The 23585-nt window shown below is 49.8% G+C and overlaps 1 protein-coding gene across 1 annotated transcript in view; it reads right to left on the reverse strand.

Moving 5' to 3' along the window:
* LOC147668281 (rho GTPase-activating protein 19-like) overlaps window positions 1-23585 on the reverse strand; it is a gene marked incomplete at its 5' end in the record, with an annotated part of 173199 nt that overhangs the window by 35221 nt on the left and 114393 nt on the right. Inside the window, one exon of the mRNA XM_086948641.1 lies at window positions 352-450. Within this exon, the coding sequence (XP_086804767.1) occupies window positions 352-450 (99 nt within the window). The remainder of the gene's footprint in view (window positions 1-351; window positions 451-23585) is intronic.

The following is a 23585-nucleotide window of genomic DNA, read 5'->3' on the forward strand; positions in this document are numbered from 1 at the left end:
TTAACTACCAATTGTGTATTTGTGTCTTCCAAACATTGATAAATGATGTATAGCTGGATGTGGAAATATATTAATTTTGTTTTATTGTGAAACTTTTTATGGCCTATGGATAAAATAAATTACATACTATTAGTAACCATATGCCAATTTTATCTCATTGAACCCCTGTATAAACTACAAACGTTGAAAACAGAAAGATGACATTTTAATAAATTCAACATGCTGATTAGAATGTGATGCTCATTTTACCGAAACAAGACCAATGCATTGTAAATCAAAAATCGGTGTAATTATTACAGTTATGCTCGTCTGAATTGGTTAGTACTTAGTGTGAACCCCCCAAAAATGTACCTTTATGAGACCACCAAGGGACCGTGAGCGGACCTGCTTCTTTCTCAAGGGAGTAGCTCTGTCAGATAATGGTGTGCCACCATCTGGATGTTTATTAAACTGCAATAAAAAAAATAGATTCTGGGTGTTCATAGTTGTAACATACCCATTTAATTAAATAAATACCTCTTAGCAATTCAAATTGCTACCACAAAGGCTGAAAATTTAGAATGGGGCAAGGAGGAATAGGTCATTTACACCTAAAAGGGACATTTCCAGCCGCTAATTTGTAGAATGCCCTGATCGCAGTCTGGACCGAGTTCTGTGTTTACAACTAGCCCATCATCACACCTTCAGCTCTAGCCCAGGTCGGTGTGACGATCCTGTAAATGATGCATTTCCGTCACTGATGTGATTATGTAACCTGCAGGACTGGCCACCAGGAAATTGCTTCCTGGTTTCTCTGCGTGAAAAGAGTGGGCTGAAAAGATGCCCCGATCTGCTTACAGGAAGGTATAGCTGAAAACCTAGGAAACGCAGATTTCCAGCGATAGCTCGCGTATCGAGCAAAGTGGCAAGCGGACACAGTGGCATGTGATTGTTTGCCGGTTACACTAACTAGATGCATGTTTTTTGTACAGGGTGCGACCCTTTGGCCACATGCATGTGCGCCCCACAATGCCTCCAATACTGTGAGTCTCCCCCAACCAACCCTCCTCCTCCACAGAGTTGACGAGTACGCAGAGCGCCCAACAAACACCAGGGAAAGTATTAACTAAAAAAACTAAAAATTAAAAGGTGGGGATGGCCCACAATCCAAAGCCCATGCCATCACCACAAACGGTTGAGGGGGAAAAAAGACCACTAGACACCAGGGACAATCATAAAAAAGACAAGATTCGTTTTTCTGACCCCCTATGAAGGCAGATTGGGGGCGGGAGGGGGGGCCTTCAGGGACGTTTACCCTGCAGAAAGTTCACCAGACAAAGTATTTTAAGGGGCGGGGACAGACTACAATGTAAAGGGACGGCACACAATGTAAAGGGACATGCCTGACCCCAAAGGGGGCATTACAGTCTTTCGGATATTAGGGGGTATGCTCAATTTAGGAGGAGGGAGTGCAGAAAGTCTACTAGACACCCGCAAAAGTCTTAAAGAAAAAAATTAAAAAGGTCGGGCGGTCCACTATTTATAGGGCCATGCCCCAAACACAAAAGGAGGAATTAGTCTTTCTGCTCCCCTTGAAGGTGAGAAAGCCTGCTAGGCACCAAGTAAGGACTGCCATTGTCCTTTGTCTTTGGTTTGAGCTGTTCCTGTTGAGGGCTCCAGGCCCTGCCACACAAGGGAGTAGCGTTTTTGTTGGACAAGAGACAAGTGGTGGAACAGTGGGTGATAGGAATTTGTAGATCCCTGTAAATTCCCGAAGTACCCACAAGGGTCCAACTTTCTTGAATGTCTTGGTTTGTAAGGCCTCCCTGGGTGGAGACAGAGCTAGGGTCCAAATTCCGCAGCTACCCTCATTGCAAGGTGGTGATTTTACCCAGAGGAATGGGATGTCTCCATGTTGTGTTTAGGTGCATTTTGTGTCGCAGGACCTAGGTCCAGCCACAGAAGTGGGGTACTGTTTTGTATCAGGAGATGTGTGGGAACACAAAACTGTAGAATATTTTATATTGCCAATTGGATTGCTCTGCTTTTCGACTTCCGAATTCAGGCCGATGTGGAAGAAAGACATTGTGACAAAAGAATATATATATATATATATATATATATATATATATATATATATATATATATATATATATATATATATATATATATTTTCCCAAGAAGTCTGCTCCAAAAGAAGAAGACTAGGCGGCACTCGAGGTTCGTGGTGTCAACCAATTTATTTTTAAACCATGGGCATGACGCGTTTCGGGGTTTACTTCCTTTTTCAAATGCCCCCCTGGTTCAGTTTGCCACTGTTACTCACAGTTCCCCTCATTTCAAATAGTGTCCTTCCCACTTCCTCAAGTAGTGTGGGCAGCCTGGAAAACACGGCCTGGATCCGCCTCTATTACCACAAGTGGACAACATTTCCCAGCATGCAGCGTCCATCACACGCTGGTGGCAGTCCCAGTATCGGTGCAATTTATCAGGTGAGTGACCGATGTGCCATGTAGTCAGGCGGGAATTGCGGCAATTGTTCTGGGCACTTGCTGTTGGCAGTCACGGTCCTCTCCCCCTGCCTCGCACATCAGTCCGTCGCAGAGCAGAGAACACAATTAAAGTAAAAGTGTTGTCCCATTCAAGTATGGACTGCGCATCCGCAGCAACATTCGATCCAGACTTCATGCGGGCGGTCAGAGGGTCTTCCATGTAGCGACCCCCTTTGACACTTGCGGGGGGTGCTCTCCTCACGCGCTTGCCACAGACACGTTATATATATATTTATATATTTTTTTTATTATTTCAACCGCTTTTCACCTTGGGAAAGCTTGAGTAATCTACACAATGACTGCTTGCTAAATTCAGAATTTTGTCTACTATTAAGAAAATAAGAAAATGTATATAACTTTCCGGGATCACCCATGGGTTTCACACCACAAACTGCAAATAGGTTGATACGACACCAAAACTTTAGAAAATATACGAACTCTTAGGAAAATGCTAAAAATGTGGTTACAAAAATTTTTTGGGATGCAACTATGCCAGTTCAGAAAAGCTGCATGCATGGTGATTCTAGTGCAGAAAACTTTTTTGTGCTGATATTTTAAAAATAAACGTGCTTTCTTGCACAGACCTTTTTCTAATTTTCCCCACAAAAACCAAACGTTAGCTATATGTTGGCTATTTATTCAGTTCCCTCCAAGGGTAACTAAAATCCCTGGGTACCTTTAGAATTACCAAGATGTTGGAAAAAAGGATGCGCATTTGGTGTGGCCATATTTCTTTTTTTTTTTTAAAGAATAAAGGTTATCAAATTAAAGTGCAAGCTACCCCAAATAGAACAAAAACGGCTTACCACAAGGGAGGAAAGCACTAGCAGTCAAGTTGTTTAGGTTCACGAGGATATCAGTACCTTCTTGCTTACTGCGCTACTCTTCATGTAAAGGTCCTTTCCTGTTATTATCTGTTGACTGCACTGTAATCTATAGGCTGGGCCAAAAACCGCTTGCATAGCTGTTAATTTGGATCTTTTGCATGGTGGTACCCTGCAAACATGCCTAAGGACTATATAGCCTGGCCTCTCCCAGCACACATGCATGCATGCATGCAACAGTTTCCTATATCTATACTACTATTATAAAGAGAGAACTGTGTCCTTTGAGCCAGGTAAACTCGAAAAGTACACCACCAATCAAAACGCCCAAGACATCTTTGAAAACCTCAGGGCAAGCAGAAGGACATAGGCTATTAAAAATAAAAAATATACGTGGTTTAAAAAATGTTGAAATAAAAATAAAGTAGTCCCTTGCAAGTAGCGCCGGCTGCGACGTCTGCGTGATGACATCATTTGCGCTCCCAATACTTCCTGAACACTTCCTGAAATGGCGGCGAAGATCGCGACCTGCTGGGAGGACTGCCGCAGCGGCCCTTCTTGCTGCTGGGCGAAGGCTTGCTGCTGGGCAAAGTGGCGGCCTGTGCGGGCGGGGCGCCTGGATCGGGACCGGCGGCTGAGGTAAGGATCAGGCTCTCCGGGACACGGGCGGGAGGGGGCCGGGGCGGGAGGGGGCCGGGGCGGGAGGGGAGGGGGAGGTGGGCGGGAGGTTGGCCCTGAACAACGGCGGCTAAAAAAAAAAAAAAAGAAATGCTGCCCCCAGCCCCTTTCTGCCCCAGGCAACGCTAGGGCGGGCTGCTAGTTTAAAAATAAACACATTTCTTTTGGGCTTATGGTTGAGGGGAAAGCAGAAGGCACTAATGTCAGTAAAGGTTCAAAAAAGAGTGGTGAAATCGCCATTAATGTAACTTTATCCGTTTCCTATATCTGGTTCTTTCCCTCGGTCAGCCTGAAGTCAGCCTAGGACATTTTAGATCTTGGCACATTTTTAGAATGCCCTAGTCAAAATTTGCATGATGCTGGGAAGAAGCATTGACAGAGCAGTGTAAACAGAATATGTGAGAGGTAGCCTGTGTAACAGTCTGGGATATGGCAAACAAGTACATGCAGGCAAAATGCTACCAATGTTTGTCAAAGACCATTCCGAAAAGGGCAAAGATTTCACAAGGAGCTCCTCCTCTCACCACCTTCATGGCACTGTGGTGCATAAGAGTGAATACACTGCATGATGTGGCGTGATGTGACTGTCCTCCACATCACATACAGTCAGTATGCGGGTCTTGGACAGACATTTGCTATCTATATGAATCACAGGGCTAAAAGCCAGGTGATTTTCACAAGGACAATGAAAACTGTTGAGTGAACAACCGAAAGAAAATAAAGAGCGGCTGCTACTCAGTATTTACATCAATGATGGAGCAGAAAGAAAGTAACAGAGGTCACTAGCATGCCTTATACGTAATGTGCTCATGTCATGTCCTGAGTCCGCAAGGGCTCCTTTCAAGTCATCGACCACCAGGTGCCAACAATCTGCTTGAGCACCCATCAATTAGATCTACCAATTTACAAAATACCGGGACAGCGGGTACTTCCCCGTTCTACATTTAGGAAACCAGCCCTCATATAGTGTGCTAGCAGGTAGGTGAAAGAAAGTAGTACCAAAATAGCACATCATCTGCTCGTTGCTATCCCTCTTTCACATCTGGTTAAGCATTGCCTGTACTAGCAGAAGAAAAAAAAGCTTTTCTAAAATGAATGTATTGTAGTGTATTGTAGCATCTGTATAGCACAGGCTTCTCCCAACGAGTAGCTCGTGAGCTACTGGTAGCTCTCCTGCTACTTGCAAGTAGCTCTCCTGTATGCACCCCAGCCAACTAAATTGGAGCGTTTTGCTTGGTTGAATGAATATATGTATACCAACATTGTGTAATCAAGAAACAAATGTTTGGATTTATAGGACTCCTATGCTGAAGTTTGGAGAAAAATGTCTGAATTTCCTACATAAATTTTAAGTTGATTTTTGAGTGACAAATCATGTGGAGCGACGTATTAGTAGTATGACATTCGTGACCGGAGCACGGAGGCTGTGGCTGGCATATATTCCCTACATAGAGGCATTCCAAATTCACAGCCTTTTTTGCATTACTACTTGCAACCCTGCCAGGTGCACTGAGGTAGTCACTGTTTGTAATCTTGCACATGGTGGCCCCTAATATAATCTTGTCTGATGTGGTCAATGTTACAACACGCGATGCTTTTATTGATCATCAATACCCCTTATTACTCAAAAGGTTGTAGAACCCTGGTAAAGCACTTTACCCATATGCGACATTGTCGCAGGTGGTGATTCCCCTAACACGATTATCACTTCTCGGTCATCATCACGCACAACATGAAATAACTTCCCACAAAGGCCCAAATCAAAGACACCTTTTGAACCCTACACAGTGTAGCTCATGACCTTTATGGGTATGCCCTTCAGCAGCCCACATTGGGTGTTTGCAGCTATACAAATACTGCACTAAAGTACTTACTTTGGAGGAGAGAATCAGCCCTCACACAGCCATTTTACCTCAGTTCTTTCCAAGCAGCAAAACCTCCAATAACAAGATGAAGGGTTATTAATCTGGGAAGGATTAATCGCTGGACAACAACCTTTAACGATAATTAACTTTTCCATCTCCAACAGTCTCCACAGACGCAGTACTGGGAATCTATTTCCAACAATGCCTAACCTGAATGCTTTTCTTGGAAGTATTGATCAGGCAAACAACTTCCGGAGGGACGCCTGACCCACCTGACCTTATGCACTAGTATACAAATCCAGATCATGAGCACAAAAGTGAAAACTTTCCTCCGAGGCAGCACTTTTCAGATAACAATGAGAGACATACTGAAAATCAGAAGCCCTTGCTTGCTTTGTGAGCAGGTGAGTTAAGTTGGATGCCCAAGAAGCTTCTCATTTGCCTATAATTAAGAATTGAATGAACTCTATATCAGATTTAAATGGTTTTATTAACAGGATTCACAGCATTATTCTGGGCATAAGACACCATCAGCCGTAGACCTTAATTTAGTAGCCTTAGTTCTTTCGATGTAGTAATTCCACGCCCTTCTCACCTTAAACTTTTAGGGATCATGTTCTGCAGAATTTTCAGATTTCAGGAAAGTCTGAGGTTAAAGTGAATAGCTAAGACAATCTTAGGGTAGAAAGAATGAAAAAATTAAATGTCCAACCTTTCTATGAAAAGAAAAAATGTAAAGGTCTCCTACAGACCTCGAATCGATTCATTATTCCTTTAGGAAGAAGTAATAGTGACCAATCATGAAACTTTCAGAGTCCACTATTTTGGCATTAGTGCTTTGACCCAAAAGGCAAAAACATAAGACTTAGACAACACCAAGGAAAATTCCCATGAGAACCTTGACTGTGGACCAGAGAGAATTCTCTTTTCAAACACTCCAGAAAATCAGGAGTGATAAGCTGAATTCCAAGACTCTAGAATGCCTAAGCGATGCACTCTGTTCAAAACCATACTGGAGGCCCAACTTAAGGAAATGCAACAAACACTGGGCCAGTACACTGTACTGACATAACTGTTTTGGGATGATTTGAGGCGTATCAAACTCTCCTCTATTGCTAGGGAGTAGGAAATCCTGGAAGGACGTCTCTCCTCCGCTAAAATCTTGATACAATCGTCAGGTAGTTTGAGGTGTTCAAACTGATTGACTTCAAATGCTAGGGTGTGAAGCAGAGAGATCAAGTTGTGAGGTAAACTCTGCCAACGCTCCTGAACAACAGGTTCTGTCTAAAGTCTGGGATTTATGCATCACCCATTTGGAAGTAATGAGAATCATTACAGGTCCCCGTTGCTCCGATCAATTGCGTTAGAGGAAAAGGATGTAATGAATTTATGGACCACTTGTTTCATTCTGAGGCATACGGATTCTATATAGGAATTGAAGGACATGTCCACATACCATTCTCATTTGTGATCACCTGAGAAGCCACATGTTTAAATACTTTATAAGCATGTAAAGAGCTGGATCTACAGCTGCATGTCACAGCAAATCATTCAGTACCCCCATATAGAATTGGAAGAAACACTTGCAGAGTCCGCCCGATTATTCATCTCCAAGGGGACCAAGAAACCCAAATGGAAAGACTGCAAATAAAGCAGCTAGTCAGTGTCAAATTGTGTCTCTCTGGCTCGAATGTGGATCCTCTCAAAGTGTTCCTCAGTTCCATCAAAAATTGAGTAAGGAAAGCACATGGATATATACTTACGTAGTCGTCTAGATGATCCAAAATCTGAGTCTAGGTTCCTGTAACAGCAGAACATGTAAGTGGGAATGGGGAAGTATGCAAGAAGATATGAAACCTAGCAGAGAGGCAACCATCCTAATCCTATTGGATCGTTAACATCATCATCTGAAACAAGAAGCAGCTCTCTATCAAAGGTAATAGCAATATCCTGTGTGTACACCGCTTCATCAAAAGAAAATGAGATTAAAAGTCTGAATACAGATGAAGTGCTTTCACCACTACAGGGCATTGTGCATACACCCTCAAAGAACTAGTTACCTTCTGTACTATCCACAGATTGCTCACCTAAGACTACTCCCCAGGGGTCAGACTGGGTCCGGAAACATTTCCTTAGCAGGGCTACTGTGCACCACTAGGTAGCGTCATGTGATTGTGTTGGCTCCGTACAGTCTTAGAAGTGAAGGAGCATGGGCCCTTATATGTGTCAGCTCTGCGCACTGACTTCAGCTTATTTTATTTCCCTTTCTGTGCCCTCAGAGGCAGAGCGTGAACAAATGTTGATACCAGTGTGCTGAATATTGCGGGTGCCCTGTAAAACTCATGGGAAAGTGGTGTTAGCTGAGGAATCTGCTCTGTGAACAGAAACCTCGAAGGCGTATGAAGGACATTGTGATTCCCTTGAATCTTTCTTTTAGATCTAGAGTGGTGGGATGGGGGTTGAGTCCTACTTCACTTTTTTCTGTGTGAACTTTGATTTACTGGAGGACTCAGAGGCTATAGCTGATCGGTCACGGAAGCGGCTCCTAGAAGGGGACAGAGTCCGCAAACACGGCTTGGAGCAGGACTTATGCAAAGGCCACAATTACTACTTGTGTTTGGGGGACATACAGCGTCACCTTCATGTGCATGAGGGCACATTTATAGCACAAGTCAGAATCAAGGCTGGAGACCAGAAATACATCTCATGTTGGTCAGTGATCGAAATTGGTTCTCTGCAAGTGGTTTAAAAGCTGTCGTTTTGAGTAGAGTCATTGTGTCCTAGCACAGAGGAATTCGTTTAAGGAGTTGTCAGAAAACCAATAAGACTGAGTGCAGAGCTTCAGATTTGTATTGAAAGGTGCAGAAAAAGGACAGACGGCACCCAGACTTTGTTCCGCTCTGTTACTTCTGAGGAAGTACTAAGCCAACATGAAGCAGCAGGGTGCCACTTAAAAATACGCAAGAGCACTGCTGATAAAGGATTCCAGATCCAGTCTGGTGCCTGGAAAGAGTTCCAAGTGGAAGAATTTGGAGTTAGAAGTATCCTTCAGCACAAGATTTCAAGCCAAAGGGAAAAACCTTAGAACAGATAGTGAGAATTTCTTTCCATGAAAGGTACATATAAAGAGCATTTCTAATTGGAAATTGTAAATGCACATTCTAGAAATGTGTTGCGATCAAAAAATCTTCCTGAAAAAAAGGACAGGCTTGCAATGTGAACATTTTAAAATTTTCTTTAGCCAAGATCGAATAGTTTACCTGTCGGTGTAGTTTTGCAGCTTGAAGATCTTTCTGGATTCACTATGCAGTGCATTATTCCGTGGTCTAATGGTTGGGTCCGGAATCGTAGTCTTTTCTTTTTTTTCCCGTAGCCCAGGTGGGCGTCGACGTCCCACCTTTTGGTGTACTTCCTGGGACGTCGGCACACTTTCTGCGGAAGCTCCCACCTTTGGGCGCCATCTTCGGATTCTTTTTTCTTGTTTTTGAATTCTGTTTGTGAATCCTTTGGCAATGTTTTCTAGTTCTTCCTCAAAGTAAATGATTTTTTCGCCTTGTCATTTAAGGTGTCTGTTTGTATATTGTCCTTGTATTTCCACCTTCTCCTGCCTCATCTTTCTGGCGGAGGTGGGTGGGTTCGCTAGTGAATCCAGAAAGATCTTCAAGCTGCAAAACTACAGGTAAGAAACTATTCATTTTACAGCATTAATCTTTCTGGATTCATTATGCTGTGCATAGACTTTGTAGCGGTTTGTTATTTTTGCGGCAGCTGGGTGAAGATGAGCGTTGGTTGTTGAATATATGTTGAAGCACCTTCTGTCCTACTTGTGCTTCCTTGTTCATTTGTATATCCACAACATGTGCACTGAAGCCCATGTAGCTGCCAGGTTTATGTCTTGAATGGGTGCGTTAGCCAGGAAGGCTATTGTCGCTCCCTTCTTCCTGGTAGAGTGGGCTCGCGCCCCCTCTACTAGTTCTTGGCCTGCCTGTTTGTGGCAGAATTGTATCGTTTGTGCGATCCATCATGCGATGGTTCCATTCGTTACTGGTCTACCCAGGAAACTGCTTGCGATGGACACACAGAACTGTTTTGTTTTCATGTGCTCTTTAGTTCTTTCCATGTAATGCATTACTGATCTTCTAGCGTCCAGAGTATGTAGTGCCCTCTCTGCGCTTGTGGATGGTTTCTGAAAGAAGTTTGGTATTTGTATTGTCTGGTTCATGTGAAACCTAGACACCACCTTTGGCATAAAGTGTGGGTCAGTTCTCATTACCAACCTATCATTGTGTATTTTAATGTAGGGTTCTTGCAGTGTCAGCGCTTGCAGTTTGCTTACCCTGATTGCCACTAGAAAGGCTGTCTTCATTGTGAGCATTGTAGTGATGCCTTATGAATGGGTTCGAAAGGTGCCTTCATAAGCTCTGTTAGGACTAAATTAAGGTTCCATGCCGGTGGTGGCATCCTTTTGGGTGGTGCTATCCTTTTAGCCCCTTCCAAGGATCTTCACTACTTGTGATGTAAAGAAGCTCTTTCCTGTCTCTCCTCTTGTGAAGGATACTATCGCTGCTAGGTGTACTCTTAGCGAGGATGAACTTAGTTTTGCTTTCAGCAGGTGTGTCAGATATTTTAGCACTGTTGATTCCCTCGTCATTTTCTTGTCCAGCTTTTTCTTGCCGCACCATTGTGTGAACCTCTTCATTTTGCCACATAACACTTGTGTGGTAGGTCTCCTTGCGTCTCGTAGCACCCGCAGAGTGTTCTCCGGAAGCCTTAGGTGTGCAAATTCTATGTCTTCAGGAGCCATGCAGCTAGGCTGAGGCTCTCTGGCTCTGGGTGTAGTACTTCTCCGTTTTGCATGGAGAGTAAGTCTTTTCTTTTCCCAAACTTGTGGGGTGTTCCCTGCGCCATTTCCATTATTTGCGAGTACCAGGTCTGCCGTGCCCACTGTGGTGCCACCAGGATCAGTGTCATGTTGCTGGTTCTCCACTTGCGGAGTACCTTGGGTATCAGTGGTATCGGGGGAAAAGCGTAGGCAAATGTTTTTGACCAGCTTATCCATAGGGCATTCCCCTGGGATTGTTCCTCTGGTTGCCTCGATGCGAAGTATCGGCATTTTGCATTCTGGTGTGTTGCAAATAGGTCTATTGTTGGCGTTTCCCACCTCCTGAATAGCCTTTGCGTTTCCTGTGTATTGAGCTCCCACTCGTGGGTTGCTGATGTCTGTCTGCTGAGCCTGTCTGCTTCCACATTTTCCTTCCCTGGTAGGTGTATGGCCAGTAGGTCTATTTTGAGTGGGATGGCCCATCTCCATATTTCCTACGCTAGGTTGGATAGTGCCACTGATTGCGTTCCTCCCAGTTTGTGGATTTAGAACATTGTTGTTGTGTTGTCTGTTTGTATCAACACTCTCTGGTTGCACAGTTGTTTCTGGAAGGACTTCAGGGCGAGGAGCACGGTCTTTAGTACCAGGTAATTGATGTGTCTGATCGCTGCTGGGGTCCACAGGCCGCTCACCTTGAGCTTGCTAATGTGTGCGCCCCTTCCCATCTGGGATGAGTCTGTGGCGATGGTCACTGTTAGGGTTGGTGGTGTTAAAGGCTTCCCTTTTGTTATGTTCTCCTTGTTCCACCACGTTATCTCTTCCCGCACTGCGTGCGTTACAACCTCTAGATCTTCCCAACTTCCTGTAGATTGTGACCAATGTTGTTGCAGCCATTCCTGGAATGGTCTTATGTGGAGTTGTGTATTGGGGACCAGGTGTATGCAGGATACCATCATCCCCATGATCTTGCTCGCTGTCCGCACGGTCAGAGCTCGCCCCTTCTGGTAGTGGCGTGTCTCCTTCAGCAGGGCAAGTGTTCTCTTGTCGCTGGGGAACACCTTGCTCTGTATGGTGTTGATCTGTGCTCCTAGGAAGATCTTCACTTGCTCTGGTTCCATTGAGGATTTCCCATAGGGTATGGAGAATCCCAGGTCTGTCAGTGTTTGTGACTCGCTATGCGTGCTCCTTTCATGTTCTGTGGGAACTTGCTTTTATTAGCCAGTCGTCAAGGTAAGGGTATACATAAATCCCTTCCCTCCGTATGTGCGCTGCCATGGCAGCGAGGCATTTGGTGAAGACCGTTGGTGCGGATTTTAGTACGAAGGCTAAGGCTGTGAACTGGTAGTGTTCTTTATTGATGGTAAATTTTAGTAGAGGTTTGTAATGCCTGTTCATGGAAATGTGCAGGTAGGCATCTTTGAGGTCTATGGTGGACATGAAGTCTCCGACCCTTATCTGAGGAATGACCACTTGTAGGGGTGTCATTTAGAATTTTTGTGTTTTTATGTATCGGTTTAGGAACCTTAGATCCAGGATGGGTCTCAGCATTTCGTCCACTTTTGGTACTAGGAAATAGTTTGAGTACACTCCCTTGTTTCTTTCTCAGAATGGAACTAGTTCGATGGCTTCCTTTTGGAAGAGTTCTTGTTCTTCCTCTAGGAGTAGCGCTAGTTCTTTTGCTGCATGCCTTCCTTTTTGGTTTTCTGTTCTGTGGTTTCTTTTCCAGTTCTATGCAGTATCCAAACTGTATGATGTTGAGTATCCATTTGTCTGTAGTTATCCTCTTCAATTCCTGAAAGAAATGTTTTAGCCTGCCTGCTACTGGTGTTACATGATCGTTGATGCTTGGTCCGTATAACCCTCTTTTGTTGACCTTGTTGTGCCTCACCTATAGAGGGATCGTGTGGGTGGGCATGCTTGGTGGGATGGAGTCACTTTGAGGTGGGTTGCTCGCCCCCTCTTCTTGCTTGCCCTCGTCCGTTCGCCCTCCCGTGAAAGGACTAGGCCGAGGCTGGTACTGCCAGGTTTGTTTTTGTTGGCCCTGCTGCGCTTGATTGTCGCCCTGATAGGCCTGCTGGAATGTCTGGTGTGACATTCCCGGCTAGTCCTCCCCCCCCCCTCCCCCTCCGTTTGGTCTCCGTGTCAGGGTGCCCCTTCTCATTCCTCTGAATTACAAGGCCCCCATGGACCTTGCAGTCTCATTCTCTTTTTTGAGCTGGGTGAGGTTTGCATACACTGGTGCCCCGAACAGTGTTTCTCCATTGAATGGGGTGCTCAGAATGTTGTTCTGTACTTCCGGCTTGAAGCCGGAGATCCTCAGACAGGCATGCCTTCTTTCTGTGACCCGGATCATCATGAGCCTGCTGGATGTGTCTGCCCCATCCAAGGCTGATTTCAAGTATGAATTTGCTATATTCTTGCCTTCCTCCACCAGGTGTGACGCTCTTTGTTGATATTGCTCAGGGAGGTTTTTTAGCAGCTGTCCGACCCCGTCCCAATGATGGTATGCATGTCTGTTTAGTAGGGCATTAGAGTTTGCAATGCACCAGTGCACCGCTGCATTCCTCTCTACTTTTCTCCCAGTTAGGTCCATCCTCCTACTTTCTTTGTCTGGTGGTGGGCCTGAGGCTGTTGGAACATTTGCCCTCTTCCTGGCTGTTGCCGCAATAATGGAGTCCGCTGTGACAGATACTTGGATGTCGGGGGGGGCCTTAGAGGAGTGCTTGTATTTCTTCTCCGTCCTAGGTGTGACAGACCTGCAGTTCGCTGGGTGCTTGAATGCCTCCCTCCTTTGATCCAGGACACTTGGAAGCATGGGGAGGAATTGACTTTTTGTTTGAGCGGGCAGCAGGGTCTCTAAGAGGAAGCATACGTTTGGTTTTTCTTCCTCCAGTTTGACTCCATAAGCAGTTGCCGCGTTCCTGAGGACCATGTTGTAGATCCCAATGTCATCTGGCAGCGAAAGCCTCGAAAGGTACGTCTCCACGGCCTCTGCGGGACTTTCGGCGTCGAGGTCCTGCCACTCCAGGTCCTGTGCCACTGACTATGCCGAGCCGAAACTCGTCTGCTGGTCATAGTCTCCTCCCTTGTCGTAGTATAGGCCCTCTTCCTCTAGGTGTTCCTGGGGCTCGGGAGTTTTCGGCGCTTCTTCGGCGTCTAACACTCCGTCTAACTCCTCTATCTCAACGATCGTCTTCGGTTGTTTCTACTGAATCGTGCACCTTTTCATTTTTTCGTCGAACTCTCTTTTCCTTTGCAGGATGTTATCCATTTCAGCCACGAGCCTTCTCTTTTTTCTCTCCATTTCGGCGGCCTGTTCGGCGTCTAGTGTTTCGGCCAACCTCTTCAACGTAGTTGTCTACGTCGAAGCAGCCTTCGGGTCCTTCTCCTTCGAAAGTCGAGCGGTCCTTTTCGGGGACGTGCTTCGACGACCTTGGCTTTTCGCCAGCTTTCGTCATCTGGGAGTCCTTTTCGAAGGATCCAATGGGCTGTTTGTCCCTGGATGCAGCTGCAGCCGTCAAGATTTTCGGCGCCAGTGCTCCCTTCGTGGCTTTCGAGAGTCTGTCGGGGTTTTAGGGGTCGACGTCTCTCAAACCTCTTTAGATGTTTTCTTCGGTCTCTACGACCGTGTAGTCATCTGGTCCCTCTGCGATGTTGTCCTCTTCGTCGCTGGAGAGGCCCAGGTCCCGAAGAGACGGATGTTTGCCTTTGCCTTGCATGTTGTAGTTGTCTCTTCTCCGTCTCTCTCTAACCCGTACGGTCTTCGGGGTGAAGGCAGAGCAGGCGTTGCAATCCTTACTCTCGTGGTCGACCGGTAGGCAGAGGTTGCAAACCGGGTGCTGGTCCTTCTGCGCGTACTTGTGGTGGCAGTTACAGCAGAATTTAAAATGTGTTTTGTCCATTCCTGCACTCAGGGGGCCCCCTGTGTGCGCATTTTCTGTTGCACGTCGAAGTTCTCCTTCTTCTACGTCGTCCGGGTACAGTGATCTTGTTTCTCTGTGTCTTCTCTAATACTGTCTGTGTACAATATGTCTTTTTCCTCTTCTTTTGCTCCAAAAACTCTGGAGCCTCTCGGTGGAACAATAATCTGAAGATGGCGCCCAAAGGTGGGAGCTTCCGCAGGAAGCGTGCAGACGTCACAGACGTCACAGGAAGTACACCAAAAGGTGGGACGTCGACGCCCACCTGGGCTACGAAAAAAAAAATGTAAACCCACCTACTAGACCGCGGAATAATGCACAGCATACTGAATGCAGAAAGATTCACGCTGCAAAACTGGTTAGGCACCTTAAGTCTAAAACAGGACTATTTTGTTCCTAGTGCCCAACAACATATCTGAAGTACACTGCTCTTCCCAATTTACAAATGAGCACTCCATCCATGGCACCCTTCACTAGAGGGACTGTATCTGGTCTTTGAGGAGGAAATTATGTTTAATTGCGCTAAACCACATCAGTTTTGGTAGGGGATACATTTACCTGAGGTTGTGACACAAGAATACAACTGTAAATTCTTAAGATACTAATTAAATTTCTTTCAAGCTCAGGGAGAACATCTTGCACCATGCCTCCACAAAGTGCGGCATGGGTTAGCATGCTGGAACGCAACTTTGTATTGCCTATCCTCGCCCTCATCGAAAAGGTTAGGCACATAAAATGGATGGTACTCAATCTGCTGGCGTGTCTACGTATTGAGTCATAGAACTTTAATCACACATGATACAGGAGCATTACTTTACTCACTACCTATATAGCAAACAGGTCCACAATCTCAAGTGCACATCTACTGGGCAGGTTGGAAATAGCCCATTTCTCTAGAAGAAAGACATTGGTCCCCCTCATACCTTCATAAAGGGGCTACAGCCATTACTCATCAGGTCCCCATATTTTGCTTTGACTTGCTTAGAATGCAAGTGGTACTGAGAGCATGAATGACAAAGCCCCCCATCACATCTGGGTGCCAGCAGATTCCAGACCTCGTCACATCCAGATTTCTGAGGAATCGCTTTAATTCTGCTCAAACGATCAAAGAATAATCTAGTGGGCAGCCTTTAGGAAAAATGGGTCCCCTTCAGGTGATTTGCATTTAAGTACCATCAAAGTGGAAACTGCCTTCTTTGCGGAGGCACTTAGGCAGTGCTCAGTTAGGCTTTTAATAGCGGAGACATGCATGTTAATGCCTGCCACAGTCTCCAAAGTTTAAATTGATACAAGCATTGGAAATGCAATAGGTCTCGCATTAGAAAAGTTGGAGTTATTGGTATTGTAAATGACATATGTTATTTATTTGTTGGTTTTTAAAATTGCTAAATTGATGGCTTTGTCATTTACAATGCCAATAGTTATAACTTTTGCGAATGTGACACCTATAGCATTTGGAATGCAACATATTTTGTATTTACGTGACTTAGATGGCAGCTCTTGTCGTTAGGCCACATCTCTAGAGAGCAGGAGAGTGCAGCAGGGGAGAGAAGCACAGCAATGCAATAGGTTTGCATTAGGAAAGTTTGAGCTATTGGTATTGTAAAGGACACTTTTTATTTATGTGCTTGTTTTGAAAATAGCGAATTAATAGCTTTGTTATTTACAATGCCAATAGTTTTATCTTTTGCAAATGTGACACCTATTGTAACACAATATGTGTTGTGAGGGTGGGTGAGGGTGAGGGGTTGAGGGTGAGGTGTTGAGGGTGAGTGAGGGTGAGGTGTTGAGGGTGAGTGAGGGTGAGGTGTTGAGGGTGAGTGAGGCTGAGTGAGGGTGAGGGGTTAAGGGGGAGGGGTCGAGGGTGAGGGGTTGAGGGTGAGTGAGGGTGAGGGGTTGAGAGTGAGGGTGAGTGAGGGTGAGGTGTTGAGGGTGAGTGAGGGTGAGGTGTTGAGGGTGAGTGAGGCTGAGGGGTTGAGGCTGAGTGAGGGTGAGGGGTTAAGGGGGAGGGGTCGAGGGTGAGGGGTTGAGGGTGAGGGAGGGTGAGGGGTTGAGGGTGAGGGAGGGTGAGGGGTTGAGGGTGAGTGAGGGTGAGGTGTTGAGGGTGAGTGAGGGTGAGGGTGGGTGAGGGGTTGAGAGTGAGTGAGGGTGAGTGAGGGTGAGGTGTTGAGGGTGGGTGAGGGTGAGGCTGAGGGGTTGAGGTTGAGTGAGGGTGAGTGAGAGTGAGGGTGAGTGAGGGGTTGAGGGTGAGGGGTTGAGGGTGAGGGGTTGAGGGTGAGTGAGGGTGAGGGGTTGAGGGTGAGTGAGGGTGAGGGTGAGGGGTTGAGGGTGAGTGAGGGTGAGGGTGAGTGAGGGTGAGGGTGAGTGAGGGTGAGTGAGGGTGAGGGTGAGTGAGGGTGAGGGGTTGAGAGTGAGGGTGAGTGAGGGTGAGGTGTTGAGGGTGAGGCTGAGGGGTTGAGGGTGAGTGAGGGTGAGTGAGGGTGAGGGGTTGAGAGTGAGGGTGAGTGAGGGTGAGGTGTTGAGGGTGAGGCTGAGGGGTTGAGGGTGAGTGAGGGTGAGTGAGGGTGAGGGGTTGAGGGTGAGTGAGGGTGAGGTGGTGAGGGTGAGTGAGGGTGAGGTGTTGAGAGTGAGTGAGGGTGAGTGAGGGTGAGTGAGGGTGAGTGAGGGTGAGTGAGGGTGAGTGAGGGTGAGTGAGGGTGAGTGAGGGTGAGTGAGGGTGAGTGAGGGTGAGTGAGGGTGAGTGAGGGTGAGGGGTTGAGGGTGAGTGAGGGTGAGGGGTTGAGGGTGAGTGAGGGTGAGTGAGGGTGAGGGATTGAGGGTAAGGGGTTGAGGGTGAGGGGTTGAGGGTGAGTGAGGGTGAGGGTGAGTGAGGGTGAGTGAGGGTGAGGTGTTGAGGGTGAGTGAGGGTGAGGGGTTGAGGGTGAGTGAGGATGAGGGTGAGTGAGGATGAGGGGTTGAGGGTGAGTGAGGGTGAGGGTGAGTGAGGGTGAGGGTGAGTGAGGGTGAGGGTGAGTGAGGGTGAGGGTGAGTGAGGGTGAGGGTGAGTGAGGGTGAGTGAGGGTGAGTGAGGGTGAGTGAGGGTGAGTGAGGGTGAGTGAGGGTGAGGGTGAGTGAGGGTGAGTGAGGGTGAGGGTGAGTGAGGGTGAGTGAGGGTGAGGGTGAGTGAGGGTGAGGGTGTGGGTGAGTGAGGGTGAGTGAGGGTGAGGGTGAATGTGAGTGAGGGTGAGTGAGGGTGAGGGTGAATGTGAGTGAGGGTGAGTGAGGGTGAGGGTGAATGTGAGTGAGGGTGAGTGAGGGTGAGGATGAGGGGTTGAGGGTGAGTGAGGGTGAGGGGTTGAGGGTGAGTGAGGGTGAGGAGTTGAGGGTGAGTGAGGGTGAGGAGTTGAGGGTGAGTGAGGGTGAGTGAGGGTGAGTGAGGGTGAGGGTGAGTGAGGGTGAGGATGAGGGGTTGAGGGTGGGTGAGGGTGAGTGAGGTTGAGGGTGAGTGAGGTTGAGGGTGAGTGAGGGTGAGTGAGGGTGAGTGAGGGTGAGTGTGAGTGAGGGTGAGTGAGTGTGAGGATGAGGGGTTGAGGGTGAGTGAGGGTGAGGGGTTGAGGGTGAGTGAGGGTGAGGGGTTGAGGGTGAGTGAGGGTGAGGGGTTGAGGGTGAGTGAGGGTGAGGGTGAGTGAGGGTGAGGGGTTGAGGGTGGGTGAGGGTGAGTGAGGGTGAGGTGTTGAGGGTGAGTGAGGGTGAGTTAGAGTGAGGGTGAGTGAGGGGTTGAGGGTGAGGTGTTGAGGGTGAGTGAGGGTGAGGCGTTGAGGGTGAGTGAGGGTGAGGTGTTGAGGGTGAGTGAGGGTGAGGGGTTGAGGGTGAGTGAGGGTGAGGGGGTTGAGGGTGAGTGAGGGTGAGGGGTTGAGGGTGAGTGAGGGTGAGGGTGACTGAGGGTGAGGGATTGAGGGTGAGAGATTGAGGGTGAGTGAGGATGAGGGGTTGAGGGTGGGTGAGGGTGAGTGAGGTTGAGGGTGAGTGAGGATGAGGGGTTGAGGGTGGGTGAGGGTGAGTGAGGTTGAGGGTGAGTGAGGGTGGGTGAGGGTGAGTGAGGTTGAGGGTGAGTGAGGGTGAGTGAGGGTGAGGTGTTGAGGGTGAGTGAGGATGAGGGGTTGAGGGTGGGTGAGGGTGAGTGAGGTTGAGGGTGAGTGAGGATGAGGGGTTGAGGGTGGGTGAGGGTGAGTGAGGTTGAGGGTGAGTGAGGGTGGGTGAGGGTGAGTGAGGTTGAGGGTGAGTGAGGGTGAGTGAGGGTGAGGGTGAGTGAGTGAGGGTGAGGGTGAGTGAGGGCGTGTGAGGGCGAGTGAGGGTGAGTGAGGGTGAGTGAGGGTGAGTGATGGTGTGGGTGAGGGGTTGAGGGTGAGTGAGGGTGAGGGGTTGAGGGTGAGTGAGGGTGAGGGTGAGTGAGGGTGAGGTATTGGGGGTGAGGGGTTGAGGTTGGGTGAGGGTGAGGTATTGAGGGTGAGGGGTTGAGGTTGAGTGAGGGTGAGGGGTTGAGGGTGAGTGAGGGTGAGGGGTTGAGGGTGAGTGAGGGTGAGGGGTTGAGGGTGAGTGAGGGTGAGTGAGGATGAGGGGTTGAGGGTGGGTGAGGGTGAGTGAGGTTGAGGGTGAGTGAGGGTGAGGGTGAGTGAGGGTGAGGGTGAGTGAGGGTGAGTGAGGGTGAGTGAGTGAGGGTGAGTGAGGGTGAGTGAGGGTGAGTGAGGGTGAGTGAGGGTGAGTGAGGGTGAGTGAGGGTGAGTGAGTGAGGGTGAGTGAGGGTGAGGGGTTGAGGGTGAGTGAGGGTGAGGGGTTGAGGGTGAGTGAGGGTGAGGGGTTGAGGGTGAGTGAGGGTGAGGGGTTGAGGGTGAGTGAGGGTGAGGGGTTGAGGGTGGGTGAGGGTGAGTGAGGGGTTGAGGGTGAGTGAGGATGAGTGAGAGTGAGGGTGAGTGAGGATGAGTGAGAGTGAGGGTGAGTGAGGGGTTGAGGGTGAGTGAGGGTGAGGGTGAGGGGTTGAGGGTGAGTGAGGGTGAGGGTGGGTGAGCGTGAGGGAGGGGTTGAGGGTGCGGTGTTGAGGGTGAGTGAGGGTGAGGGTGAGGGGTTGAGGGTGAGTGAGGGTGAGGGTGAGGGGTTGAGGGTGAGTGAGGGTGAGTGAGGGTGAGGGTGAGTGAGGGTGAGTGGTTGAGGGTGAGTGAGGGTGAGTGAGGGTGAAGGTGAGTGAGGGTGAGTGCGGGTGAGTGAGGGTGAGGGTGAGTGAGGGTGAGGGTGAGGTGTTGAGGGTGAGTGAGGGTGAGTGAGGGTGAGGGGTTGAGGGTGAGTGAGGGTGAGTGGTTGAGGGTGAGTGAGGGTGAGTGAGGGTATGTATGTATGTATGTTGAGTTTGAGGGTGAGTGAGGGTGGGGTGAGTGAGGGTGAGTGAGGGTGAGGGTGAGGTGTTGAGGGTGAGTGAGGGTGAGTGAGGGTATGTATGTATGTTGAGTTTGAGGGTGAGTGAGGGTGAGGTGTTGAGGGTGAGTGAGGGTGAGGGTGAGGTGTTGAGGGTGAGTGAGGGTGGGTGGGTGAGTGAGGGTGAGTGAGGGTGAGGGGTTGAGGGTGAGTGAGGGTGAGGGTGAGTGAGGTGAGGGGGTGAGTGAGGGTGGGTGAGGGTGAGGGGTTGAGGGTGAGTGAGGGTGAGGTGTTGAGGGTGAGTGAGGGTGAGTGAGGGTGAGGTGTTGAGGTGAGTGAGGGTGGGTGAGGGTGAGTGAGGGTGAGGGGTTGAGGGTGAGTGAGGGTGAGGGTGAGTGAGGGAGTGAGGGTGAGTGAGGGGTTGAGGGTGAGGGGTGAGGGTGAGTGAGGGTGAGAGGTTGAGGGTGAGTGAGGGTGAGGGGTTGAGGGTGATAGAGGATGAGTGAGAGTGAGGGTAGTGAGGGGTTGAGGGCGAGGGGTTGAGGGTGAGTGAGGGTGAGGTGTTGAGGGTGAGGGTGGGTGAGCGTGAGGGTGAGTGAGGTGTTGAGGGTGAGGAGTTGAGGGTGAGGAGTTGTGGGTGAGTGAGGGTGAGGGGTTGAGGGTGAGTGAGGGTGAGGGGTTGAGGGTGAGTGAGGGTGAGGGTTGAGGGTGAGTGAGGGTGAGGTGTTGAGGGTGAGTGAGGGTGAGGGTGGGTGAGCGTGAGGGAGGGGTTGAGGGTGAGGTGTTGAGGGTGAGTGAGGGTGTGGGTGAGGGGTTGAGGGTGAGTGAGGGTGAGTGAGGGTGAGTGAGGGTGAGTGAGGTGTTGAGGGTGAGTGAGGGTGAGTGAGGGTGAGGTGTTGAGGGTGAGTGAGGGTGAGTGAGGGTGAGGTGTTGAGGGTGAGTGAGGGTGGGTGAGTGAGGGTGAGTGAGGGTGAGGGGTTGCGGGTGAGTGAGGGTGAGGGTGAGTGAGGGTGAGGGGTTGAGGGTGAGGGGCTGAGGGTGAGTGAGGGTGAGGGGTTGAGGGTGAGTGAGGGTGAGGGGTTGAGGGTGAGTGAGGGTGAGAGGTTGAGGGTGAGGGGTTGAGGGTGATAGAGGATGAGTGAGGGTGAGAGGTTGAGGGTGAGGGGTTGAGGGTGATAGAGGATGAGTGAGAGTGAGGGTGAGTGAGGGGTTGAGGGTGAGGGGTTGAGGGTGAGTGAGGGTGAGGGTGAGGGGTTGAGGGTGAGGGTGGGTGAGCGTGAGGGTGAGCGTGGGAGTGAGTGAGGTGTTGAGGGTGAGGAGTTGAGGGTGAGTGAGGGTGAGGGGTTGAGGGTGAGTGAGGGTGAGGTGTTGAGGGTGAGTGAGGGTGGGTGAGGGTGAGTGAGGGTGAGGGGTTGAGGGTGAGGGTGAGTGAGGGTGAGTGAGGGTGAGGGATTGAGGGTGAGGGGCTGAGGGTGAGTGAGGGTGAGGGGTTGAGGGTGAGTGAGGGTGAGTGAGGGTGAGGGGTTGAGGGTGAGTGAGGGTGAGGGGTTGAGGGTGAGTGAGGGTGAGGGGTTGAGGGTGAGGGTGAGTGAGGGTATGTATGTATGTATGTATGTTGAGTTTGAGGGTGAGTGAGGGTGAGGTGTTGAGGGTGAGTGAGGGTGAGTGAGGGTGAGGGTGAGGTGTTGAGGGTGAGTGAGGGTGAATGAGGGTATGTATGTATGTATGTATGTATGTTGAGTTTGAGGGTGAGTGAGGGTGAGGTGTTGAGGGTGAGTGAGGGTGAGTGAGGGTGAGGGTGAGGTGTTGAGGGTGAGTGAGGGTGGGTGAGTGAGGGTGAGTGAGGGTGAGTGAGGGTGAGTGAGGGTGAGGGGGTGAGTGAGGGTGAGGGGGTGAGTGAGGGTGGGTGAGGGTGAGGGAGTGAGGGTGAGTGAGGGTGAGTGAGGGTGAGGTGTTGAGGGTGAGTGAGGGTGGGTGAGGGTGAGTGAGGGTGAGGGGTTGAGGGTGAGTGAGGGTGAGGGTGAGTGAGGGAGTGAGGGTGAGGGTGAGTGAGGGGTTGAGGGTGAGGGGCTGAGGGTGAGTGAGGGTGAGGGGTTGAGGGTGAGTGAGGGTGAGGGGTTGAGGGTGAGTGAGGGTGAGAGGTTGAGGGTGAGTGAGGGTGAGGGGTTGAGGGTGATAGAGGATGAGTGAGAGTGAGTGAGGGGTTGAGGGTGAGGGGTTGAGGGTGAGTGAGGGTGAGGTGTTGAGGGTGAGGGTGGGTGAGCGTGAGGGTGAGTGAGGTGTTGAGGGTGAGTAGTTGAGGGTTAGTGAGGGTGAGGGGTTGAGGGTGAGTGAGGGTGAGGGTGAGGGGTTGAGGGTGAGTGAGGGTGAGGGGTTGAGGGTGAGTGAGGGTGAGGGGTTGAGGGTGAGTGAGGGTGAGGGTGGGTGAGCGTGAGGGAGGGGTTGAGGGTGAGGTGTTGAGGGTGAGTGAGGGTGTGGGTGAGGGGTTGAGGGTGAGGGGTTGAGGGTGAGTGAGGGTGAGTGAGGGTGAGTGAGGGTGAGTGAGGGTGAGGTGTTGAGGGTGAGTGAGGGTGAGTGAGGGTGAGGGTGAGGTGTTGAGGGTGAGTGAGGGTGGGTGAGTGAGGGTGAGGGGTTGAGGGTGAGTGAGGGTGAGTGAGGGTGAGGGGTTGAGGGTGAGGGGCTGAGGGTGAGTGAGGGTGAGGGGTTGAGGGTGAGTGAGGGTGAGGGGTTGAGGGTGAGTGAGGGTGAGAGGTTGAGGGTGAGGGGTTGAGGGTGATAGAGGATGAGTGAGAGTGAGGGTGAGTGAGGGGTTGAGAGTGAGGGGTTGAGGGTGAGTGAGGGTGAGGGGTTGAGGGTGAGTGAGGGTGAGGTGTTGAGGGTGAGGGTGGGTGAGCGTGGGAGTGAGTGAGGTGTTGAGGGTGAGGAGTTGAGGGTGAGTGAGGGTGAGGGGTTGAGGGTGAGTGAGGGTGAGGTGTTGAGGGTGAGTGAGGGTGGGTGAGGGTGAGTGAGGGTGAGTGAGGGTGAGGGGTTGAGGGTGAGTGAGGGTGAGGGTATGTATGTATGTTGAGTTTGAGGGTGAGTGAGGGTGAGGGGTTGAGGGTGAGGGGCTGAGGGTGAGTGAGGGTGAGGGTTGAGGGTGAGTGAGGGTGAGTGAGGGTGAGGGGTTGAGGGTGAGTGAGGGTGAGAGGTTGAGGGTGAGTGAGGGTGAGGGGTTGAGGGTGAGTGAGGGTGAGGTGGTGAGGGTGAGTGAGGGTGAGGGTGGGTGAGCGTGAGGGAGGGGTTGAGGGTGAGGTGTTGAGGGTGAGTGAGGGTGTGGGTGAGGGGTTGAGGGTGAGGGGTTGAGGGTGAGTGAGGGTGGGTGAGGGTGAGGGGTTGAGGGTGAGGTGGTGAGGGTGAGTGAGGGTGAGGTGTTGAGGGTGAGTGAGGGTGGGTGAGTGAGGGTGAGTGAGGGTGAGGGGTTGAGGGTGAGTGAGGGTGAGTGAGGGTGAGGGGTTGAGGGTGAGGGGCTGAGGGTGAGTGAGGGTGAGGGGTTGAGGGTGAGTGAGGGTGAGGGGTTGAGG

The sequence above is a fragment of the Lissotriton vulgaris genome, unplaced genomic scaffold (genome assembly GCF_964263255.1).
Source record: "Lissotriton vulgaris unplaced genomic scaffold, aLisVul1.2 SCAFFOLD_1942, whole genome shotgun sequence".
NCBI classification, from domain to species: Eukaryota; Metazoa; Chordata; class Amphibia; order Caudata; family Salamandridae; genus Lissotriton; species Lissotriton vulgaris.